This window comes from Apium graveolens, chromosome 8 (assembly GCF_009905375.1).
Source record: "Apium graveolens cultivar Ventura chromosome 8, ASM990537v1, whole genome shotgun sequence".
Lineage (NCBI taxonomy): Eukaryota > Viridiplantae > Streptophyta > Magnoliopsida > Apiales > Apiaceae > Apium > Apium graveolens.
Window position 1 is genome coordinate 75,164,066 of NC_133654.1, and position 23,988 is coordinate 75,188,053.

A 23,988-nucleotide genomic window follows, 5' to 3' on the forward strand; every position below is an offset into this window, starting at 1 on the left:
TAATCATAACTTATCTATCATCAAAACAATCACAAATTTATAAACATAATAGACTTTAAACGCATAATGACTCTTAACACCCTCTTCCTACTAGAGTTATACAAGGATTCATGCTATTATTGAACACATTACAAAGATGCTTTATTAACCGTGCAATGAATAAGGTCCCAAAAGACTTATACAATAATACCCATGTAGCGAGCGTTAGGTTAGCGAATCCCAGACTATCAAGCCTTAGGTCACTAGGAACAAAGTCCCCTAGAACTTAATAACTCGAGTATTAAAGAGCTCACACTTGATCAACTATGCATAAACACATATTTTTTTTCTTTGTTTTTCTCCTTTTTTAATGATTTCTGAATGAGTGTGTTTCGCTCCATCTCATTCAACCCTAGACTACTCATAAATTATGAGCCGGCTACTAGCCATTTGACGCCTAACCTTATTCACAACTAGCAATAAAATCCAAGTTTTTCTTCAGTTTAAAAATCAGTATTTTTACGTCATTATGAGAATAGCGAAATATTCTAAATATAACCAAGTGATTCAATCTCAACAAATAACAAGTATGATCATGATCTAGATCAAAAGCAATCCTATAAGACTTGTGTTAATTTTTTTTTCTGGGGCATGAAAATCAATTCATTAAGATTTAAACAACCCTCTATTCGTCATCACTACACTCACATCAACATCAACCAATCAACCAGAAATAGCTCAACCTATGGGATCATGTTATATGCATGCAAATGCAACTATATGAAATATACTAACATGAAAACAAATACGCGAAACAAAAACAAAAACAAATAACTAAATGACAAATATGCAAACTATATGAACGAAACTATCATGTATATGCAATCATATGAACTCACACACAAATATTCCTTAACTATCACCCCAAACTTAAAATTTTCAATGTCCTCATTCAAGGTAATAATAAGGATTTAAGGCATACCTAGTTAGCGGGAGGATCACCCTCTTCGGGTGGAAGATTAGGTGGCCAATCAACCTCGACACCAGTGTCTCGGAAAATAGTACCGAGAGCGCGTGTAAATTTTTTAGCAAAACTTTGGTGGATGTCATGCATGGCCTTAATACACCGAATCAACCTTCTATACTGCGCATCACCAAAACCAAACCTATCAATTATATGTGGTGCACGATAGGGACCATCTGTAAGCACGAGAGGAACCGGTCGGTCACCCTTGAGATTTTCATAGATATATTCCAATCCTTTATCAGGGGTGCACCTAAGAATGCATAACTCAAGTGATCTGACAGTGGGTTGAGCTTAAGTATGGGAGCTTCTTCATTAGACGTCTCAAAATGCTCTTGAGAAATTTTCAGCTCTGCTAACCCAAGAGAATCGAATGACATATCCAACTTCCTCTTCCACGGAGGTGCATTCAAAACCTGTAGTTGCTCTACTCATTCTTCATCGTCAATAACTGATTCCCCTATGAAGGATCTCTCTAAGGTATCTGACTTTGGAAATTGCTCAAGCTCCAAATTCACGACAGAGTCGACCCGCTCTACTTTAAAGCACTGCTCTTTATCTATGGGTAACTTTATTGCCTTGAAAATATTAAAAGTGACCTTTTGATCTTGAACCTTCATCGTAAGCTCTTCTTTTTGCACATCGATCATAGTTCGGCCTGTAGCCAAGAATGGTCTTCCCAAGATGATGGGAATCTTCTTATCTTCCTTAAAATCCAGAATTACAAAATTAGCAAGGAAGATGAGTTTGTCCACCTTGACCAAGACATCCTCCACTATACCTCATGGATAAGTGATGGTCCGATCGGCCAACTGCAAAGACATATTCACAGGTTTTGGATTAGGTAAACCAAGTTTCTTGAAGACAGATAAGGGCATCAGATTGATGCTAGCTCCCAAGTCACACAAACACTTATCAAAGGACAGATTACCAATGATGCAAGGTATCATAAAGCTTCCTGGATCTTTAAGCTTATGAGGTAGTTTCTATTGCAGCACATCACTACATTCTTCCGTTAGAGCAACGGTTTTTAACTCCTCAAGTTTTAGCTTCCGAGATAGAATATCCTTCATGAACTTAGCATAGCTCGGCATCTGTTCTAGAGCTTCAGCAAAAGGTATATTGATGTGAAGTTTCTTGAACACCTCTAGAAACTTAGCAAATTGCTTATCCAACTTCTGCTTCTACAGCCTCTTAGGAAAAGGAGGTGGAGGATAGACATGTTTCTCCCCTGTATTACCCTCAGAAGGTGTGTGTTCCACATTTTCTTCCTTGATTCCACCTCGGCATCCTTCTGTACCACTTTTTCAGCTATAATCTCATTTTATGGAATTGGCAAGGGTGCAGACGCACCTGCATTCTGGACAGAGTTTTCATACTCTTTGTCTTGCTGAATTTGGGGGCTTACGATCTTTCCGGATCTCAAGGTGAATGCGTTTACCTGTTCGTTAACTTCCCTCTTGCCTGGATTGGCTTCTGTATCACTAGAAAGCATTCCTGGTAGTCGATTCAATAAGGCATTAGCAATTTACCATATCTAGTTCTCTAGAGTCTTGATAGAAACAGCCTGGCTTTGGCATATAAGAGCCTGATTTTTGCACATAAGCCGCAACTCCTCCAATTCAGATTTTTCATTCGAAGATAAACCTGCACCTCCATGAGTTTGTTGTTGAAGTTGGAGTTGTTGTCTCGGTGCCAATTGTTGCTTAAAACCAAGAGGATTGAATTGCTTGTATCTAAACTGCTGGAACAACGGTTGCCTCGCATTCTGATTGTTGCTCCAGCTGAAGTTAGGATGATTCCAGTTGTTAGGATGATAAGTGGCTGGAACTGGTTGCTGCGATCTCTGAAAGTTGTTCACAAACTGAGCTGATTCACTAGATATAGTGCATTGCTCCGTTGCATGCGAACCTGCACACAGCTCACAAATACTGGTTATCTGATTAACACCATAGTTAGCCAGAGAATCGATCTTCATAGACAACGCCTTTAGTTGAGCAATGATAGCCGTAGCTGTATCCACTTCCAGAACTCCTGCTACCTTGCCTTGTGGCAATCTCTGGGTTGGATACTGATATTCATTAGCAGCCATCAGTTCAATTAGACCATAAGCTTCTTCATAGCTCTTTGCCCATAATGCTCAACCTGATGCTGCATCAAGTATGGATCTAGACTGTGCTCCCAACCCATTATAAAAATAATTGATGATCATCCAATCAGGCATGCTATGATGAGGACACTTCCTAAGCATCTCCTTGTAGCGCTCCCAATCTTCACATAAAGATTCTCCCGGTTGCTGTGAAATTGAGTAAGAGCATTCTTGAGTGCAGCGGTCTTCGCCATAGGGAAGAATTTAGTAAGAAACTTCTGAGAAAGATCCTCCCAAGTAGTGATAGAACCTGCTGGTAGAGAATGTAACCAACACTTAGCTTTATCCCTCAGAGAGAATGGGAAAAGCCTCAGCTTTATAGCATCTTCAGAAATATTATTGAACTTGAAGGTATTGCAGATCTCGATGAAATCCCTAATGTGCATATTTGGATCTTCCGTTGGCGAACCCCCAAACTGGACTGAATTATGTACCATATAAATTATGCCAGGTTTGATCTCAAAGGTATTAGCTGCAATCGCTGGCCTGACAATGCTAGATTGAATGTCGTTGATCTTGGGTTGAGAAAAATCCATCAACGCTTTCGTTGGTGCTGCAGGATCTCCCATTGTAATGAGTACCTGAAATACAAATAAGTAAACCGTGAAAGTAAAAGAATCTGAGTCAATTAACTTTAATGACCACTGATGTCAAGCATATAAACTAAAAATTACCGAGTCCCCGGCAGCGCCGCAAAAAACTTGTTAGGGCGAAAACACCCGCTAAAATTACACGCAAGTATACGCGTTCGCAAATAGTATACGATATAAATTAGATTCATACCCACAGAGACTCTTTTTAGTTAACTTAAGATTATGCGCCTATGTAACAATGGTATGGCTCTTGCTCAATGCTAAGACAATAACAAGTTGAGTTGTTTATAACTAAGATTAAACTAACATGTAATCAACAAAGAATAAAAGTGATTGAATTAACTATATGAGACCAACATGGGATTCTAACTTCATTACTACTTCATTCAAAGTCAATGTTCTTAACCTTAGCATGCAATAGTGATTACAACTAATCAGATAACATGAAGCTAGTAAACGCCAACTTTCGTTATACGAGTACCCTACTACCAGACATCCACAAAAGAGATAGAAGCTGAATAGTCACCAATTATGTTGAGACCCTATATGTATATATAAATTTGACAACATAAAGGTTTAATGCGCAAGTTATCTATCATGATTATATAGGGCAAGTAAGATGGTTAAAATTACCTACGAATCAAGCATAATAAATACATGAACCTATGCTAGCATGGCACGTTCTAAATCTCTATATTCACTGTCGCTTCAATAGAGATTAACACGCTATCTTATATGTTATCTACGCACATAAGATGAATAAGCGCAATCAATACTAGGATATCAATCAATCACCAAACACCAAGATATTAAAACAAATTAACTATAGAAATCCATAAGTAAATCCGTTAGAACCCCACGATAATGATTAGTTCATAATCGAACTCATCGTCACCATGGGTTCCAATAAAAGCATGATATAAAATAATATAAGAGTACTAGGGTTTAAGGACAAATCGAAAACAAGCATCCGAAGTACAACTATAATCAAGAATATAAAAGTCTTTTACTCCGTAGCCGTCTCGTACTCTTTAGGTCTTCTTATTGCTCTCCCCTCACTCCTTGTTGTTGAAAACATCTTTTTATTGATATATATAGGCTCCAGGATGACCAGGACTCTCAAAATCTTCAATTTTGACTAAAATCGGGATTCCAATACAGAAACAGGGCGCATGCACGCTACTTTCGGGCGCGGCCGCACTGGTCTTCTGGAAATTTTCTGACAATTCTTCTTTTAACCGTATCTTGAGTTCTACTCATCAGAATTAGGAGATTCAACGGCCCACGCGAAGCTAACGAGATTATCAACAACTTGAGAATGTCCTAGGCTTACAGTTCTGATATTTTTTCAGCATATTTCTTTGAAAAACTTCTTTCTTCATTTAACTGATGCCTGAAATGCAATAACACAAAAATATATCATAAATACCAACAACTTGAGTCCAAAAAACCAACTGAAGCTTGTAATGAAGCGTTCCAAGTAGATATAAAATCCACTTATCAACCCTTAAAAGCATTCATCATTACATAATTATCATGCACAGGCTGGTTAACATGGAAAGGCATATTCTGTGTAAACATGTTATTCTAGTAAGGCATGTTACATGGCATTTGTGGCATACTAAATGCAATATAGTAATGATTTTGTGCAAATTGCATATTAGCAAATTGTGCAATTAAATTATGTGCAGGCATAACATTCACATGCATTGTAGGCATGGTAGGAAATGAAGGAGGTATAGACATGAGAGCAGGGATAGCAAGTTTGTAATTAACAGACAAATGATTAACACTACCACACTTCATACAGATTTTTCTAGGTTCATATTTATTAGGTGTGTAGTTGTTATGTTTTTTAATTCATATTTTCCCATTTCTATTATTTTTCCTTTTAGATTCTTCTTTAACCTTAATTTTCTCCAAACTGTCATTCAATTGCTTGATTGACAGATGGCTTATATTGACTCTCTTATTCTTTTTCACTTGAATTTTTTCTCCTGGAACAAAGTTCTTGGAAACTGATCCATATTTCTCATTTAACTTAGCTAGTTGGGATTTGCTAACTGGCTTTCTTTCACTCAACGGATGTGATTCCTTGTCTTTCGACAGATAATTCTTTTGATCATTCGACGGATAACATTCATCATCCGTTGAATCCACATCAGTTGAAAGTCCTTCTACCAAATTAGAATTTAGTTTTCCTTGCTCTTTTTCCAGGCTTCATCACAGAAGGATTCCATACCTTGAACTTTAGTAATTTGAGTATGGACATCTCTAGATGATTTCCATGCCTTAATTACTTCCTATTCTCGTTCAAGTTATTTTCTTAAAATATCCTCGTTCTTTGAGGATTCAGTCAGTTCATCTTTGGAAATCTTGCACTCTATCTTCAGTTTTTCAAACTCAACAAATTGAGTTTCTAACACATTGTTTCTTTCACTTAAAAACATGTTATTCTCTTTAAGTTTAGTGTTTTCTTTAGTGAGAGACTTGAGTGTAACACGCAGATGATATAATTTAGTAGACATTTTATTTATAGCATCATTACACTCAGCTTTAGATAAATGTGCCAGATTAGTGGTGATTACCTGATTACTTGATGGACTGACTTCTGTTTCATCTGATTTTGCCATAAGTGCTAGATTGACATATCATTTATCTTCACCCTCTTCTAGTCCATCAGCCGTCCAGTCATTTTCTTGAGTTAGAAAAGCCCTTTCCTTCTGTTTGAGCAACTCAAAGTATTTCTTTTTGTAATCCACAGGCTCAAACTTCTTTCTATCAGAATCAGACTTTCTACATTCATTGATAAAATGACCACTCAAGCCACACTTGAAACATTTGAATTTTGACTTGTCAACCATGTTTCTGTTTGGCTTTGATGCTCCAAATTCTTCTTGCATTTGAGCTTGGAAAACCTCCTGGATAGAAAATCCAGATGTTCATCTATGTCATCCATGTCATCTTGACTAAGATGCTCTTCATGTTCAGCTACTAGCCTTTTTTCTTGCCTTCACAAACTCTAGGGTTTGGTGCAGATTCAACAGCTTCAACCTTTATCTCCTTCTCTTTTTCTTGCTCAGCAACCAATGCAATGGATCCTCCTTTCTTTCTTTCTTTCTCTAGCTTCTCATCTTGCTCTATTTTAAGCTCATAGATCTTTAGAATCCCATACAGTCTATACAAGGTGAACTCTTTGTAATCTTGAGAGTTTCTTAGTGAGACTATCATAGGCTTCCACTCCTTTGGTAGAGATCTAAGGAATTTGAGGTTTGAGTCATTTGTTTGATAGGCTCTTCCATGCAACTTTAGAGCGTTCAGTAGTTTTTGAAATCTACTGAAAATATCAGTGAGTGACTCACTTTCTTCACTATGAAAATGCTCATATTGCTAAATCAAAAGTTGTATATTATTTTCCCTTACTTTCTCAGTTCCATCACATATAACTTGAATAGTATCCCAAACCTCTTTAGCAGTTTGCAATTTATGATGTTGTCAAATATATCACCAACAACACCATTAAACAAATTGTTCATGTCCTTCTTATCCTTATGAACTTGCTCAATATCTGGATCAGATCATTCTGCTCTAGGCTTTGTGATGGATGACTCATTTCCTATAGCAGCTCTCATAGGACCATGAGAACCTTTCTCAATGCAGTCCACATATTCTTCATCTTGAGAGAGGAGATGCAGGTGCATCTTCACCTTCCAATGGTGATAGTTGTCTTTGTCCAGAAATGGAATTTTTACTTCAACATCTTTTCTGCTCATCTTGTTAGTTGTTGTGATCTTTAAACTCTTTGTACATCAAAAGCTTGCTCTGATACTAATTGTTATTCCCAAAAAACCAAAAAATCTAACAAATAATTACAGAAGGGGGGGGGGGGGTTAAATGTAATTCTGGCTACTTTTTCAATTTTAAGAATTGTTATACTATAAATATATAACAGTGTTTGATTTAGCTAAAGTGCGGAATGAAAGTATTGAATAAATTAAGCACAAAGTAATCAAATACAAGTATTTAAAAATTTTCTGGTGGATTGAACTTTTCCAACAGAGATATATATAAATATGAGAACTCTATGATGCAAAGTTTGCACACAGCTGCTTACAAGTTGAACTTACAAGAACAAAAAAATTCTTTACAGATATGGATTTATCTATTTCTATAGTAATTGCTTTCTAACTTCCTTCTTGTTCTACTTGCTACACTTGGTTTATATATCACCAAGTTACATGATAAAAAGGCAAACAAATAAGACAAAATATTTCTAGTCTAATTTCATGCTCCTTCATTTCTCAATCCAACATCTTTGATTATCTTCAGTTTAGCATGGAAATGGAAATGCTTCTTTGTTCTCTAAAACCCGTAAATAGGCTGCCACATTCCATTTGCATACAATCAACGCATGTGACTATCAAGTCACTATCAACTGCTTTTTTGAATTTGTTCATCCGTTGAAATTCAGTTAGATCATCAATTGAAACTCTGTGGGATCATCCGTTCAGACTTTGTTGGATCATCCATTGAGAGTCTTGTTGATCATCCGTTGAGACTTTAGTTGATCATCCGTTGAAGCCTTGTGGAACATCCGTTGAGACTATCTTCATAGCAGTTGACTTCATTTCATTTATACAAGATTACAAGACATCTAATATTTATAATTAGCCAACCTATCTTGGATATCAATCTAGTAGTCAACATGACTTAAAAGATTCTACAACATCTAGTTTTCTAAGGCATTACAATATGTAGAAATGTGCTACTAAACTTAATAATACATAATATACTCTTTCAACGGATATTGAACCGATCATCCGTTGAAAGCTACAAATTCACTTAATTAAATTTACTAAGTGTTTTGTTTGATTTATCATCAAGTACACAACATATTCCTAACAATTTTTGGTGTGAGGTGTCTGGTTTCTTCCGTTTTATCCGTCTAATTTATATTAAGTTAACCACCATATATGCCTAAACTAGATTTCCATGTACCAAAACCTAGACATTGGAAAGTTTTCATTTTTGTGCATTTTAGTGTATTCCGATGCTGAACTAAACACAACTTATTTGGGTTTGTATATTCTGATCTACCTTTGTCATTAGTCTACCTTTGTGGTATAGTCTCTGTTGGTGTTTTGTATAAGATTTTTAATATAAATATAGATATAATCTAAGATATTTAGGTAAAAAAATCTATATAAATCATATTTACATACAATAAAATCACATGTTATTTTAAAATTAAATATATGTATTATAAATATATATGTTCATTATAAATATTATTACTGAATTATAAATATATTACTTTTATGTATTTAGTGTGGTATACTTTTGTGTACCCAAAAGTAAAATATAAATGAAAATTTTCTTTGTAGTATACTTTTGTGATAATGTATGTACCTTCACTCTAAGTACACTAATTTTTTGTCATATATTTTCCGTGTTATATATATACACGCCTTTGCTACATGAAAAAATATATATTTTTTTGTGTTATAGACCTTTACTCCATGGAAAACCGTGTGAACTACTGAGAACCATTGATTTATAAAATCTCATCACAAATTGTAAAATTTTATTTTTTAAAATATATAATTCGATGCTAATCTACAATAATAATTATATTTGAATATAATAAAATATTTAACGATTATTTTTTTAAAAAAATAATAGATTTTAAATTTGATTATGCGGTAAAATAATTTTTAATAAGTGTGATTTTATTGTAGTTACAATTTAAACTTTTTCATTAAAATTTTAATAATTTTTTTTATATAAAATATTATGTAACTTCGATTTTTAACCCGGTGATTAAAATTTATAGTTATATATGATTAAAAATAAATAGATTATATATTTTATATTTTTAAAATAATGGTTTTTCACGACTATATTGTATATACATATATATATATAATGTAAATATATATACTAAAATATTGAGAAAAAAAGGCACACCGCTTCTGCTACCACTACCACTACCACTATATCTATACTATACTATTATAAGTAGAACACCCTCTATTTGGTAGTCGGTTGCTCGGTACAGTTGTTTGGTACGACAAATAACAACCGTCAGATATAAAGTCGGATAGATGAGAACCTTGGATGCAATAATAAATATTATTATATTAATGTTAAACTGCTTCCATGGAATCAGGGTTTAAACTCCGTGAACAGTTTATTATATTTAAATTTTTATATTCTTTATACTATACTATTATAAGCAGAACACCCTCTATTTGGTAGTCGGTTGCTTGGTACAGTTGTTTGGTACGACAAATAACAACCATCAGATATAAAGTCGGATAGATGAGAACCATTGGATGCAATAATAAATATTATTTTATTAATGTTAAACTGCTTCCATGAACCCCGTGAACAGTTTATTATATTTAAACTTTTATATTCTTTATTTTAACAATTTCTACAGGTTCAGGGCTCGAGTCCCGTGAACAACATATTATATTATATTATTTATTTTCAGTCAAGTCTCAAATTATCACAAAACATCCTCTATTTGGTAGTCAGTTGTTCAGTGGTTTGATACGACAAATAACAACCGTAAAATCTAAAGTCAGATAGATGGGAATCGTCAACAACTTATTATATTAAAATTTTTATATACTTTTTTTTTAACAATTTTCATAGGTTGAGGACTTGAGTCCCATGAATAACATATTATATTATATTATTTATTTTTAATCATGTCTCAAATTATCACACAAAATTTATTATTAGAACTTATTATGTTCTTAAATTTATTTTTCAACTATTGAAAATAGATATTAAAATGTAATAATTTTAAGATATAATTATATTATTAAAAATCATTAAAGTATTAAAAACAATCGTGATAGGCTATTCCTGTTTATTCCCGTATAACATGATGGAGCATCAAAACAAGACTAGCCAACCACGACAATACAAGTGTCACTTAGTGGACCCACAGAGAATCCCCGGCTCGAAAGCGGATTCCGTTAGGATAAAAGAAAAAGAAAGGCACTCACACTGGAATATTCCCCAACTAATGCACTTCCCCTTGAGACTACTACACCCATTCAAATAACTAGGGGTTTTACATTCCCCCCTTTTATATAAAATTGGAAGCAATTCAAGTGATTATTTGGGTTTGTGATAACATGGGTCGGGGCAAATTCAAGGGTAAACCCACGGGTCGTCGCCAATTTTCCACTCCTGAGGAGATGAGTATGTTTGTATTTATTTATTTATATATTTGTGTTGAATTCAGTTATATATATTAATTCATTGCTTTTTTAGGTTTTAGGTTATTTTTTATATATAGCATGTAATTTGACAGCGATGAGTGCTTGTTTGTTGTGAAATTTTTATGTTTTCGAGGGGAATGTGAGAAATGATCAAAATTTAGTCGGTTAAAATGATTAACCTTTGGGGCGGTGTTTGTTTCACGGGATTATAGTCCTAAGAGTATTAGCTTATTTAGCCTAATTTTAGAAGAATTTGTCTAACCTAAATTTTCATCTCATTTTCACGGGCAGCCTTCACAAAAGTTACTTGTTACTTTACGTTTTTTTTATAAGTTATATGTAGTTGTTACTATTTTACGTACAAAAATTAGTTTCATTTCTTTCAATTATTAATATTTCAGTTTAAATGTATAAGAAAATAACAAAAACGAAAATGGAAGTTACGCTCGAAATTAATTTTATTATGCTGAAGTACAAAGCCCAAATGAGTAACTGAAGTACGTATTATAAACTTCTTGGGATTCAACTTAAAAGTCACTTATACGTATTTACCTTGACTACTTATAAGGTTAGACAATCAGGATTTAGGCCCATAACCTAATGAAAGGATGGCTGTAAACAACCTCTTGAACTATAAAGTGATCCAAACTTTTTCATCATACTATCTTAAGTGATCAGGGGTGATTAATGATTACAAATTAGAAACAGTGAAATGATTATAATTCTTGCAAACAAATATGGCTAGATTATTGGTGTTTATTATGATCCTGTATTTTGTTTAACAATGTTTTAAATAAGTCTAGATGAATCGATATGTAGCTATACGCTGATTGAGCTTTTAATACTTCATCACAGGTTCTCAGTCATTTTATTGTTAAACTGAAATGCAATTTTGTTGTTCTACGTTGTTTCAATCTTAAATGAAGCTTCAAGTCCCTTAGGGATTTAAGTGTGATTGAGATCTTATTGACAAACTAATCTCTGCATTTTAAAATTGTAGTTGCTGGCACTTCTTCTCGTCCAAAAACATTTAAACGGGTAATTATATATCAAACTCATATTTGCATTCTTTACAGATTGAAGATTTCTTTTATAATATTTTTAAATTGAAAGCTGTCGAGGTCATTCGATATCTTTATAATTATCTCAATCCAATTTTTGGCATTATAAGGAAGAAGCTGAAGACATAAAAGATGAGAGGCTAGAAGAAGAATCTGATGAAGAGTCTGACGATTCTGAAGGAGAGGAAGTAAGTACTTTTCAAACATTTTTAATCCAGAATGTTCTGTTATTGTGCTTGATATAGGGTATACTAGTTTCCTTTTGATTGGAAATGGAGGTAAGGTTGGGTTGGTTATCATTTTCTTATAACAGAAAAAGAAAGGCACAGAAGGTATCATCGAGATTGCGAATCCAAATTTGGTGAAGCCAAAAAATCTAAAAGCCAGAGATATTGATGTGAGTTGATATTGAACTCTGTATTTTTCTCTCGCTCTTAATTCTCTACTCATATGTTGTTTCCAAGTAGCTATGTGTGGAGTTGTAGTTTGATTTCTAACACCATGATCTTTTACACAGATTGAGAAAACGACCGAACTTTCTAGACGTGAAAGGTTTGTAAAAGCTTAAATGCCCCCTTATATAGGACTGATTAATAAAAGCTTATTTTCCCCCTAACTTAGAACTGATTGATAATTTTATCTCTATTGTTATTTTGATTGATCTTACTACATCAAAGCACTGAATGTTTATGTATATGAGGCCTAAGAGCAAGTTCAACAATGTCCTAGTAGATGCCTTAAAAATAAAATAGATAAAAGTGTACTAGTGGTTTATGATATTATTTTGGTATATCAACTCCACCAATTTGCCTTATAATTGTGTCTTAGTATTTAAGTAATAATATATTTGAATTACTATTGGAGGAAAGGTAAAAGATGAGAGGAGAGGGATGTGTCAAAAAGGAGGGAAATAATTTTGTTATTGATACAAGTGAAATAATGCAATGCATAGTGTTGTCTTGGGAATGAGGCTTGAAGAGGTTTTTTTAGTTATATAAGGCATCACTAGAACATTGTTGGATCAACTTTTTTTTGTCCAATGCCCTAAATTTTGACTTATGACAACATATAAGAGCAAGTACAACAATATCTTAAAAATGATGTCCTTGGTTAAAATTTGGTGCATTTTGAAGAAATGATTACTCCAACAATGTTTTAGTGATGCATTAAAATACTAGAACATCCATCACATGCCTATTTTGGAGGCACCAATTTGTGTGTCCTGTTTTATTTTTATCAATAAAAAATTATTTCCCTTTTTTACACCTCTCTCCTCTAATCTTTTCCCTTCTCTCCAGTTTTAATTCAAATTTATTATTATTTTAATAATAAGGCACTATTATAGGGCATGGAGTTGATAAACCAAAATAATATGCTAAAATACTTGGATACTATTTTTACTTATATTTGTTGGAGAAAAATCTGAAACTAATAAAACTGCCAAGTGCACGGTGTACGCGAGCACGGGACAAGTATGGGTCGAATCACAGAGAATGCGAATCAAGTTTTTAATTTATAAAACTATTAAGAACAATTAAACTATCACTTAAAATATCACTTTTAAAGATCTAAGGAACGAATTTAATCGGATAAAGACGAACATCATGGCATAGACATGTATTTTTAATAATAAATAAACTCACAAGTATTTGGAGTAAAGACATCCAATGACTCCAAATCAAGTTACATTCACAACCATAAAAATACTAATTAAACCAACTCTCAAAATAATATGGATCATAACTATACAAATGCCTAATTTTACTTGTGTGGAACGTATGAAATTACTCACATAGACATGATATTGGAGATAATCAATAAAATAAACATGTAGCAATTAAAGCGCATACACCATGATATGATATCGGGTGTCTTTAGCCAACTACATCCGCCCCTTAGAAAGAGCTTAGTTGAACATTACGGAGACCATCGTGATATAAGAAAATAAAGAACTTATACCAAGAATCGAGACAAACTTGAAGCTTTTCTTAATAATAAAATCTTGGATACATGGGAGAAAGAGATGAAGAGAAATATAAGAGATGAGAGGAAAGAGATGTGTGAGATGTGTTTATACAATGAGGTTAATGGGGTCTATTTATACTAAAAAGTTACGCATTAGCATTAATCACAAGGATCTCCTAATTGATTTACAACAATCTTCGTAACCAAATGCTTGCACAACTTTCCCTTATAAAAGATTTATGCTTGATTCACCACGATAATGCTGACTCGTGATGTTATATTGCAATATTCTGGCTTGTGTCCCAATTTTTTCCATATAACGGTAAATTTCGAGAAATCTTCTTAATAACCAACCTGCAAAATCAGAAATACTGCAAAATCAAGCATAAAAAGGAAAGTTAATGTACTAAATAATTAATATAATACACTAATATTATACGATAAAAATGTGTAATCAATATTTATAAGGCAATTAATAGGACATTGTTGAACTTTCTCTAAGGCGGATGTTGGACTTGCTCTAAGTAACTTCAAAGAAAAGCCCTTCGATATATGCTTTTGTTTTTTTGAAACTTTTTAGCTTCACCATACCTGTCTTTCATAAGTCTTCATTAACTAGATTGATGATCTTTATTTCCTGCATTTATGTGAACTGTACCTCCACATTTGTTCCTCGGTTATACACATCTGGTATTCTGTTTTTTTTAAAGGTGTTATGTTTCTCTTTTTTAATATTCCTGGCTGAGTATTAGATTGTTATAACCTGGACAGTTATCTAGACAATTTAGTTTCAGTAAAGTTAATGATTGTACAAAGTGAGCTGATCCAAGTCTTGTGCTAGAACATTAATCAAGCCCAGACTGAAAGTTCACGACACTAGCAGAATTGCAAATCAAATATATTCATATCTTACTTGCACATACTTGTACTTTTTGTGACTAGATATATATCCCAAACTAAATGACAAACTACGAAATTCAAAGATTGAATAACTCAACGAGGTTAGTTTATTTATATATTTATGTTGCACTACAAGACATGTGAGATTCAGTTGTTTTTGTTTGGGGTTAATAGTTACATCACCGAACTGATCACCAACTTGCAAGTAGGTCACTGAATTCAAAAAGCTTGCTAACGGATCACTGAACTACATTTAACTTGAAATTTAGTCATTGAACATTAAAAAATTTGCACAAACGTTAAATCATCTTTGACTTTAACGGAATCAGTTATTTTTTTTTCTTTTGTATTATTTTTTTCCAAATAAATCAGTTAGTTGTTTTCGTTTCTTATTCTAAATAAATCAGTTATTTTTTTTAAATTTTTTTTCTAATGTTAGTTATTTTCTAAATATATCTATTGTGTTTTTTTTACTAAATACATCAATTGATTTTTTTGCTAAATAAATACGTTGGTTTTTGCTTAAATCAGTTAGTTTTGTTTTGTTAACTAAATCAATTAGTTTGCTTTTTACGTACTTATTTTTTTTTTTTAAAAAACCTACAAATTTATAAAGTTTTTGAAATTATCATTTTTATAAAATTTATAAATTATAGAATTTAAGAAATTTGAATAAATTTTCGTTCATTCTGTTAGTGTATGTTAACGGCAGTTACCTAAACGCAAGTTTTTATCAGTTTAATGAGTTGATTGCAAGTTTTTGGAGTTCAATCACCTAAATGCAATTTTTTATCAGTTTAATGAGTTGACTGCAAGTTTTTTGAGTTCAGTTGCCCAATTGCAGATTCGGTAGTAGTTCAATTATGTTTTAGCCTATTAACCCTTTTTGTTTGTACTGTGTGAAATTCCCAAAAAGAGTACAGAATTCTGTAATTTTATGTCCTCCGAGAATCACGAAGGACTGGGTTGAGTATATAGGGATCAAATGCGGTCACACCCCTTTCTTAATTTAAAGGGTTTTAATCTTCATTTTCTCTACAAATTTGACTATTACATAAGGCCTCATCGTTATTCTAGCCTTTTTTCAGAATTTTGTTGCATCAGATGAGATTTACCCCGTGATTCGTTGTGGATATGGAATGACGTGTTTATTTATATTTATTTTGTGTTACTCATAACGAATTACAAGATGGTCTTTAAAGTCCATCCAGATTTTAGTTCCAGGAACTCATTGAACATTAGAAGTATAGTAATATATGTTATTAAAGTCCTTAGAGTTTTACCTATCAACAGAGATAAGTAATTAGATCATTTACCAAAGTTCTAGGCCTATTGTTGATATAGATACCCAGTTTTCTCCGTAATAGCCACTTTTGTTATTTGATTATTTCCAGAGAAGAGATAGAGAAGCAGAAAGCTCATGAAAGGTACATGAGGTTGCAAGAGCAAGGGAAAACTGAACAAGCGAGGAAAGATTTGGGTAAGGCTGTCATTACTAGTCTGCTACTTAAACTATGTCATTATGCTATTGTATCTGTCAATTTTTTATCAGTATGAAAGTTGCTAGCAAGTACTTTTTCTTCCTACATATCATCAAATGTGTACAGAAATATACATAAATGTAATTTTTATGCAAATTTGTTTATACATACATCTGTATCCTCTTTTCTTCTTTGTGCGTCTACATATGGTTATCTTGTACTTGTTTGAGGCTAACCATTCATTAGGACTGTACATTTGGCATCATTAGTTTGCATTACTTTAGTCCTTTACTCTTTCCGAGTTAAAGCAGGACAACACTTGACTATTTAGTTTATATTTTATAGTTTATACCCACAAATCATAAAAATATTATTGTAGGTTTTAGAGGTTGAAAATATTTAAAGTTCCTGAATTGTTATTTGGCCATTTCTCTTCTAATCGTATCCTAAATTTGCTTGCTTCTTAAAACAGAGAAAAAAACTTATTATGTTGTCTGTGGGAACATTTTGATGTTTTAATTGCCCTGAGACTATTATTTGTGTGTTCCTTAATCAAAATGTGTTCATCAGATTATCTTGGGTTATTACTTATTAGGTGTTTCTAATAATGATAACATTTATTAATCTCGTGCAAAATACCTTCATCCTTTGTCATGACAGTTCTTGCAGTTTGCACCACTCCAGGGTTGTGTATCAATTATTAGGCAAGTCATGAAGCTGTAATACGTGCACCTTTTTTTTTGCTAAATTGTACTTAAATAAAAGTTAACGAAAATAATTTGACTTGCATGTGTATCTTGTTGTCTAGAATATGCATTACTTTTTCAATCTTTCCTATTGTATCATCCTAACAGTCACACATCGTTGGGTGGTTCCTGCAGATCGTTTGGCCCTTATCCGTCAACAGAGAGCAGAAGCTGCTAAAAAGAGGGACGAAGAGAAAGCTGGTAATTGATATATCCTAACTGATGTGTGTGTTTGCCTATATTTTTCCGTTTCCTGTGATCATAAATCTTAATAATAGAAATGTTATATGTTTGATATATCAGCTAAAGAACAGAAGAAGACCGAGGCTCGCAAATGATATGATGGGAGTGATAGTGGTCAAGCATTTTCTTTTTCTACAGAACTAGTTATTTGTTGTGCTTCTCATATAAAGATTGTTATTCAGCTACTTGCAAGTTGCAAATGTGAAATGATATTTTCTTGTTACCTCGTTTGACTATGTTCGAAGATTTTGTTTGTCTCGTGGAAATAGAATTATAAATACTTACAGATCTTTTATCCATTTTTTTTAATATAAATTTGCCATGCTAGAAGTTCATTGTGCCTGCTTGTTTAATTGTCCTTTGGTCATTTATTCCCAAAGTTCTTAGATTTATCTTCAGTTCTTTTAATTCACTATGTAGCCTGACCCATAGTTTGTCATCTGCTTGAAAATAGACCGTTACCAGGGCATTATAAGAACAAAGGCCCAGAATGCCACCATTCTGGAAAACAATGCCCAAATTGTCACTTTTGGGTAAAAAGGCCCAAAATGTCACTTATTAACGTCATATAATGTAGCGTTTATTCAGCACTCTAAACGGAACATCGTCTTCCGTTTTACCTTTTAAAATTTTTTAAAAAAATATAAAGGCAACATAACATAACAGAGCGGGAGACAGCAACAATACAATATACAGAAAATATAACTGAGCTGGACGAGACAACAAAACGACCACAGCTCCTTACAACAATCATTCTTCCTACAACAATCATGAACATTGAGGTAATTATCTGTTTTTTTATATTTTTTGAGTTTTTATGTATTTTTTGATTTGATTACATATGAACTGTTTGATTTAATTACCCATTGAGATTCAAATTGTGTTAGGTTTTGTTTCCGATACGCATCTGTGTGTATGTTTTTGTGATAAATGTCATATTAATTGTGTTATGGAATGAATTTACGCAAGTGTTTAGTTATGTCTAAGATTTTGATTTGGTAGTCTTTATAGAAGTAGCCTCTCTGTGTGCGAGTACTGTTGGAATCTCTGATTCGTGTTGCTTTTGGTTTTATTAATTATTTTGTGATGACATTAGATCGAGACGAGATTGATATATTGTGTTGTTGATTGATGCTTGAAATGTTTACACTTGCATTAATCCACTTTTAGATTCGATACTCCGGTAAATCTGCTACTGATGGAATCAGCAGCTTATGCTATGCTATGCGTGTGTCTCACGACAAGACGAAATTAGGTCTAGCATAGTTAATTAAAAGAATTTTTAGGCTAGATGCATTAACGCTGTTGGATTTCCTAGTCCTACTCTATCAATTCTGTGGTGCTTGGACCTTTAGAACAGTGTTGACGTGACAATAGGTCGAGTTGGGTATGACTGTGCATTTGTTGTTTTATTGAGTTATTTTTTACTGCATTCATATTCTGCATAATAAGTATGAATTGTATGATTTAATTCCATGAAATAGCAAGATTTTTATAGTGTTTTGATGTATTTTGGTAAAAAACAAAACTGAAGAAATGAATGTGTACAATTATATAGCTTTTATACTAATGAGGCATCAACAAGAGAGTCTTAACATAGAAAATTAATCACATCCACTGCTAAAAAATATAAGCTGATACCAGGACACTAAAATAAATACTCAGCAGTCTACAATGGTCGGTTCAAGAGCTGATGAAACATCTCTATCACACATTTCAGGATTGATATTCGTAATTGCTTCTTCCTGCATGTGGAAATCAGGATGTCATAGTTGATTTTTAGACCTCAATGTACTTAAATAAAGCTCTCTCCATATTCTAAAACAACTGATCAGTACCCAACTAACCTTGACGAGATTCCTGAAATATGTAGTTTTGTAATTCCCCGAAGGAAACACAGCTTCAATCTTGTCTGCTAGAACCAGTTGGGGCTGTGAAATTGCTTCATCAAAAAAATCTTGAGTGATTGATGTCCGGAAACAAAAAATGTCAGTTTAACCACCCTTTCACAATCCTTATATATATGCATAATATGGTACATAGTTTCAATTCTGATAGGTTTTTTATAATGCCTCTATATTCCAATGTACGGACTGATATGATGATAGAATATCTGTAAGGAATGTGACTTATTGATATGATGTTAGCTGTAAGGAATGTGACTTATTGATATGATGTTAGCTTTACTGTATGCAGAATTTATACTAAAATTTACATGTTTCTGCACTTTTTAATAAATAGTACTGTGTTATTATGTTTTGAACAATGCGGGCTGTTTTGAACAATATCTGCAAAACAATGATCTTTTATATGTTTGCAGGACGTGCATCTAGGCCCTGTTAACCCTAGCCTTCTTCATCTTCTGCATACACATAGATCTTTAGATATTTGGAGGTTAGGTGGTGGTGATATGTTGAAGTGTCGCCGAAAAAATCCTAATAATGAAGATGATCTTCCACCGCTAGATCTTCGTATGGTCCCTTTACTTCAGTCTACTGGTTTTTATGGTGTTGCTCGAGTGGCATCTTTACAGCTGGATTGGAGTCTCATATCAGCTCTTGTTGAGAGATGGCGGCCAGAGACTCATACCTTTCACTTGCCTATGGGAGAGGTCACTATTACTCTACAGGATGTAGGTGTTCTTTTAGGGCTTCCTATTGATGGTGATGCTGTTATTTCTGATGTCACCCCTGGCCCTGATATGAGTTGGCGTTCTTATGTTGTTGAGCTTTTTGATAGAGATCCCGATCCGAAGAGAGACATGAATGGATCCAGGGTTCGGTTGTCCTTTATTACTTCATATGCTCCAGCACGTTTACCGCAGGATGCATCAGCAGATGATATTCGCTTTCATGTCTTGTGTTATCTTGTTCATCTATTTGGTAGTGTTCTCTTCACTGATCATTCAGGAGGTCTCTTCCATCCCATATTTCTACATTTCATTCGTGATCTAGACAGATGCGGAGATTATGCTTGGGGTGCTGCAGTTCTTGCATATTTGTATAGGGAGTTATGCAAGACAAGCAAGAAGGACGTTGATGAGGTAGCTGCTTGTCTGCTATTGTTGCAGTTATGGGCGTGGGAGAGATTTCCCACTCTTGCTCCCATTCGCACCTCTTCTATCTTGTTTGATGCTCGTTTCTGGGAGGGTCAGGTTGCAGCTCCACGTGGACTGAGGTACTTAGCATTTATTATATTTCTATTTTAGAATCGTTTAAAAGGACTTTATATGTAACAGAATGGTTAGGGTTTAGGGTTATACTTTATTTTCATGTTAGATTAGAATTTTACACTTTTTAATGTTTTAGGGTTCATTAATCCCCAAATTGGGTTTTAGAAGCGCTTAAATGAACTTGATATGATATGGAACGATTTAGCGTTTAAATGTAGTTGATATGATATTTAACTGGTTAGGGTTTATGGTTCGTGGTTTAGGTTTAGGCCCTAAACCATGGAGCATAAACCTTAATTGTTGCCCCTAAACCTTGGGAACCAGAATTTATTTTCATGTTAGATTAGAATTTTACACTTTTTAATGTTTTAGGGTTCATTAATCCCCAAATTGGGTTTTAGAAGCGCTTAAATGAACTTGATATGATATGGAACGATTTAGCGTTTAAATGTAGTTGATATGATATTTAACTGGTTATGGTTTATGGTTCGTGGTTTAGGGCCTTTAGGCCCTAAACCAAGGACCATAAACCCTAATTGTTGCTAGGGTTTAGGGCCCTAAACCCTAGGAACCCCTAAACCCTAAGAACCAGAATTTATTTCCATGATAGATTAGAATTTAACACTTTTTAATGTTTTAGGGTTCATTAATCCCCAAATTGGGTTTTATAAGTGCTTAAATGAACTTGATATGTTATGGAACGATTTAGCTTTTAAATCTAGTTGATATGATATTTAACTGGTTAGGGTTTATGGTTCGTGGTTTAGGGCCCTAATTGTTGCTAGGGTTTAGGGCAACCAGAATTTATTTCCATGTTAGATTAGAATTTAACACTTTTTAATGTTTTAGGGTTCATTAATCCCCAAATTGGGGTTTAGAAGGGCTTAAATGAACTTGATATGACACAGACTTTTAATTTAAATATGAAACTGACTGTTTATAGTATTGTCGTTATAGGTGGCTTCATGATCATTCCTACACTAGCACGGGTGGTCGTACCCTTTCAGCTATTCGGGCGCTATTGGATGGGCTTGGACCATCTCAGTTTATATGGCAGCCATACTCTTCTGATGTCATTTCTGAGCTTCCTGCATATTGTTTCACTGGTGAGCGTATTTGGCGCTACTGCAGGCCTTTGATTTGTATTTTCATAGTCGAGCTTCACTGCTCTGATATAGTTGCTAGACAGTTTGGGCTCGTGCAGACTATCCCAGTTGATGTTGTTTACTCGGAGGCAGAGCATAGTACAAACTTGAGGGGCAATGACAAAATCAGATGGATTCAGAAACATGCAGCTAGCACATCTATCTGGGCGCATCGTTTAGATCATTTGTTTGTTGGAGATGCGATTGTTGCAAGGGTGCCTGAGTACCATCCTTGGTATTTGGAGAGGACTGTCAGATTCATTTCACGTGTTGGTGCATTTAATCATCGCATTGTAAGTTTTCTTCTTGTACATTTAATTTATTGAATAAGTTGTTTTGCTTTTCGTAGTTTCATCACAAATGCTTTAGTAGTTTCTATATTTCATACAACAATTTTGTAAGATGTGTGTATTTTCTTTGTTTGTTTATTCAGGATCTTATGTTCAGGCAGATATTTGAGCGGACACATGATGTTCTTCCTGATGTTTCTCGTTATGCGGACCAGTGTTGTGATTTTGTCAGAGCCTACACATTACATGGTTTTGATTAGATGCCTGTGGAGGTTCGTAGAGCTAGGCAGTTGGAGGAGAGGCAGCAACCGGCCTGTCGAGGTAGACGCGCCGGTGGACGAGCTGCTGGTGGTAGGCGAGCTAGGGTTTTGGTTGACGAAGATCCTGTTGCTGCAGAGCTTGGAGCTGATGGTATTCCATTACATTCTGATTCTCATGATGTGCCCGAGTCATCTACTCATGATCATACTGATCCTATGGCTACGGATCTTGGCGATGATCGGGATCCTCCTGTACGTGATTCTGTTGCTCATACTGTTTCTGTTCATGTGCCGGGATCATTTACTCGCGTCCAGCATGATTCTCAGATTTCGGTAGGTATGCATATGTTCCTCCTTTTGATCTTGGCTTGACTCCTACTCCCGAGCATCCTCGTACCGAGGACCCTTCCACGGAGCAGCGTCATACCGAGGACCCTTCCACTGAGCAGCCTCCTCCTCTGCATCGTTCTCACAGGCCTACTGAGCATGTATCTATGGATTTCTCCATTCCATCATTCAGTCTCCATGTTACACCTACACCTCCTACTGATCCTAATGCCGGTACGGATTTCACTTCTTCACAGAGTACCCAGGACCAGAGTTCCCAGGACCGTCCCGGGAAGTATGGTCATTTCTACACTTCTCAGGGTAAACGGCGTTAAAAGAGAACTGCTAATCCTCCAAACTGTGGAACAGATGGGCAGAAGTGTGCGAAGAAATAGTTCCTTGTGCTTATTTTCACTATTTGTAGGACTTTACTTTTGAAATTTTGTAAAAACAAAGACTTGGAGATACTGTGTTGTTTATTTGGCTCAAATTTTATATTGATTTTAGTTTCTTTTGTATTTCGTTTGTATTAAATTTTGTTGATTGTGTTATATTACTGTATTTCGTAATGAAATTGTTAAGCAATTTCATTTTAACAAAACAGGGCTTTCACATTTTTTAAAACAGAAGAGTGTAAAAGAAAAGAAAGATTACGGCAGATGAAACCACATTTTGGTACCTTTTTAAAAAAGAAAATGGAAGTTCGTGTTCCGTTTTATATATTTTACATTATTTACATATAAAACGGATGTTCGTGTTCCGTTTTGATTGTTTAAAAAAAAATATATATATATATATAGCTTAACGGCAGTTCGTGTTCCGTTTTCCTTGCTTTTAAAAATGACATATAACGGTTCATCGTGTTCTGTTTTACTTGTTTAACAGATAACGCGGGACGAAATTCCGTTTTGTTTTATTATTGCAAATGTAACAGACGCACACAACTGTCTACTGTGTCTCTCACTTTGCAAACACATGTGTCTTCTGCTTATTACTTAGCAAACCTAAAATTCGAATATCAAGATAAAATTATATATATATATATATTTAATAAAGTTCTTAAAGATTTATTAATGGCTTCGGGTTCGGGATCTGGAGCATAATCAGTGACGGTGATTGCGTGGATTTATACCGATGGTAATATACGACAAACTCAATTAGAGGGTTACGTATATGATAAACCGGTTTCAAAGCAAGTAAGGCTCGATTGTAGTATGAATTTTAATAATTTGCGTGACGTATTGTTTTTGAAATTGAAAATTGATAGGAGTTTGTATGATTTTAAGTTGTGTTACCGATGGAAAAATTTCAATGATATGAAATTTGGTATTATTCCGGTTGATGATGATGATGATGTTGAGATGATGTTTGGAATTATTGTTTCGAATGGACCTCCTTTCTTTGTTGAAATTTAT

General features: G+C 34.1%; 2 protein-coding genes and 1 non-coding gene across 3 annotated transcripts; all 3 read left to right on the top strand.

Moving 5' to 3' along the window:
* The first annotated feature begins 3,225 nt into the window (after positions 1-3,225).
* Positions 3,226-3,331, top strand: LOC141681112 (small nucleolar RNA R71). Its single transcript, XR_012558554.1, has one exon. It is a non-coding gene; the product is annotated as a small nucleolar RNA R71 (small nucleolar RNA).
* Positions 3,332-10,763: 7,432 nt separating this feature from the next.
* On the top strand, positions 10,764-17,678 carry LOC141676918 (uncharacterized). Its single transcript, XM_074482638.1, has 8 exons — positions 10,764-10,963; positions 11,984-12,021; positions 12,155-12,232; positions 12,358-12,441; positions 12,562-12,596; positions 16,304-16,389; positions 17,272-17,337; positions 17,440-17,678. Exons 1-8 carry the CDS (start codon positions 10,897-10,899, stop codon positions 17,472-17,474), a joined length of 489 nt encoding a protein of 162 aa, XP_074338739.1. The 5' UTR covers positions 10,764-10,896; the 3' UTR covers positions 17,475-17,678.
* Positions 17,679-17,820: 142 nt separating this feature from the next.
* LOC141676917 (serine/threonine-protein phosphatase 7 long form homolog) lies at positions 17,821-23,091 on the top strand. The gene is made up of 4 exons (XM_074482637.1): positions 17,821-18,161; positions 19,700-20,556; positions 21,509-21,989; positions 22,130-23,091. Exons 1-4 carry the CDS (start codon positions 18,150-18,152, stop codon positions 22,244-22,246), a joined length of 1,467 nt encoding a protein of 488 aa, XP_074338738.1. The 5' UTR covers positions 17,821-18,149; the 3' UTR covers positions 22,247-23,091.
* Positions 23,092-23,988: the final 897 nt, after the last annotated feature.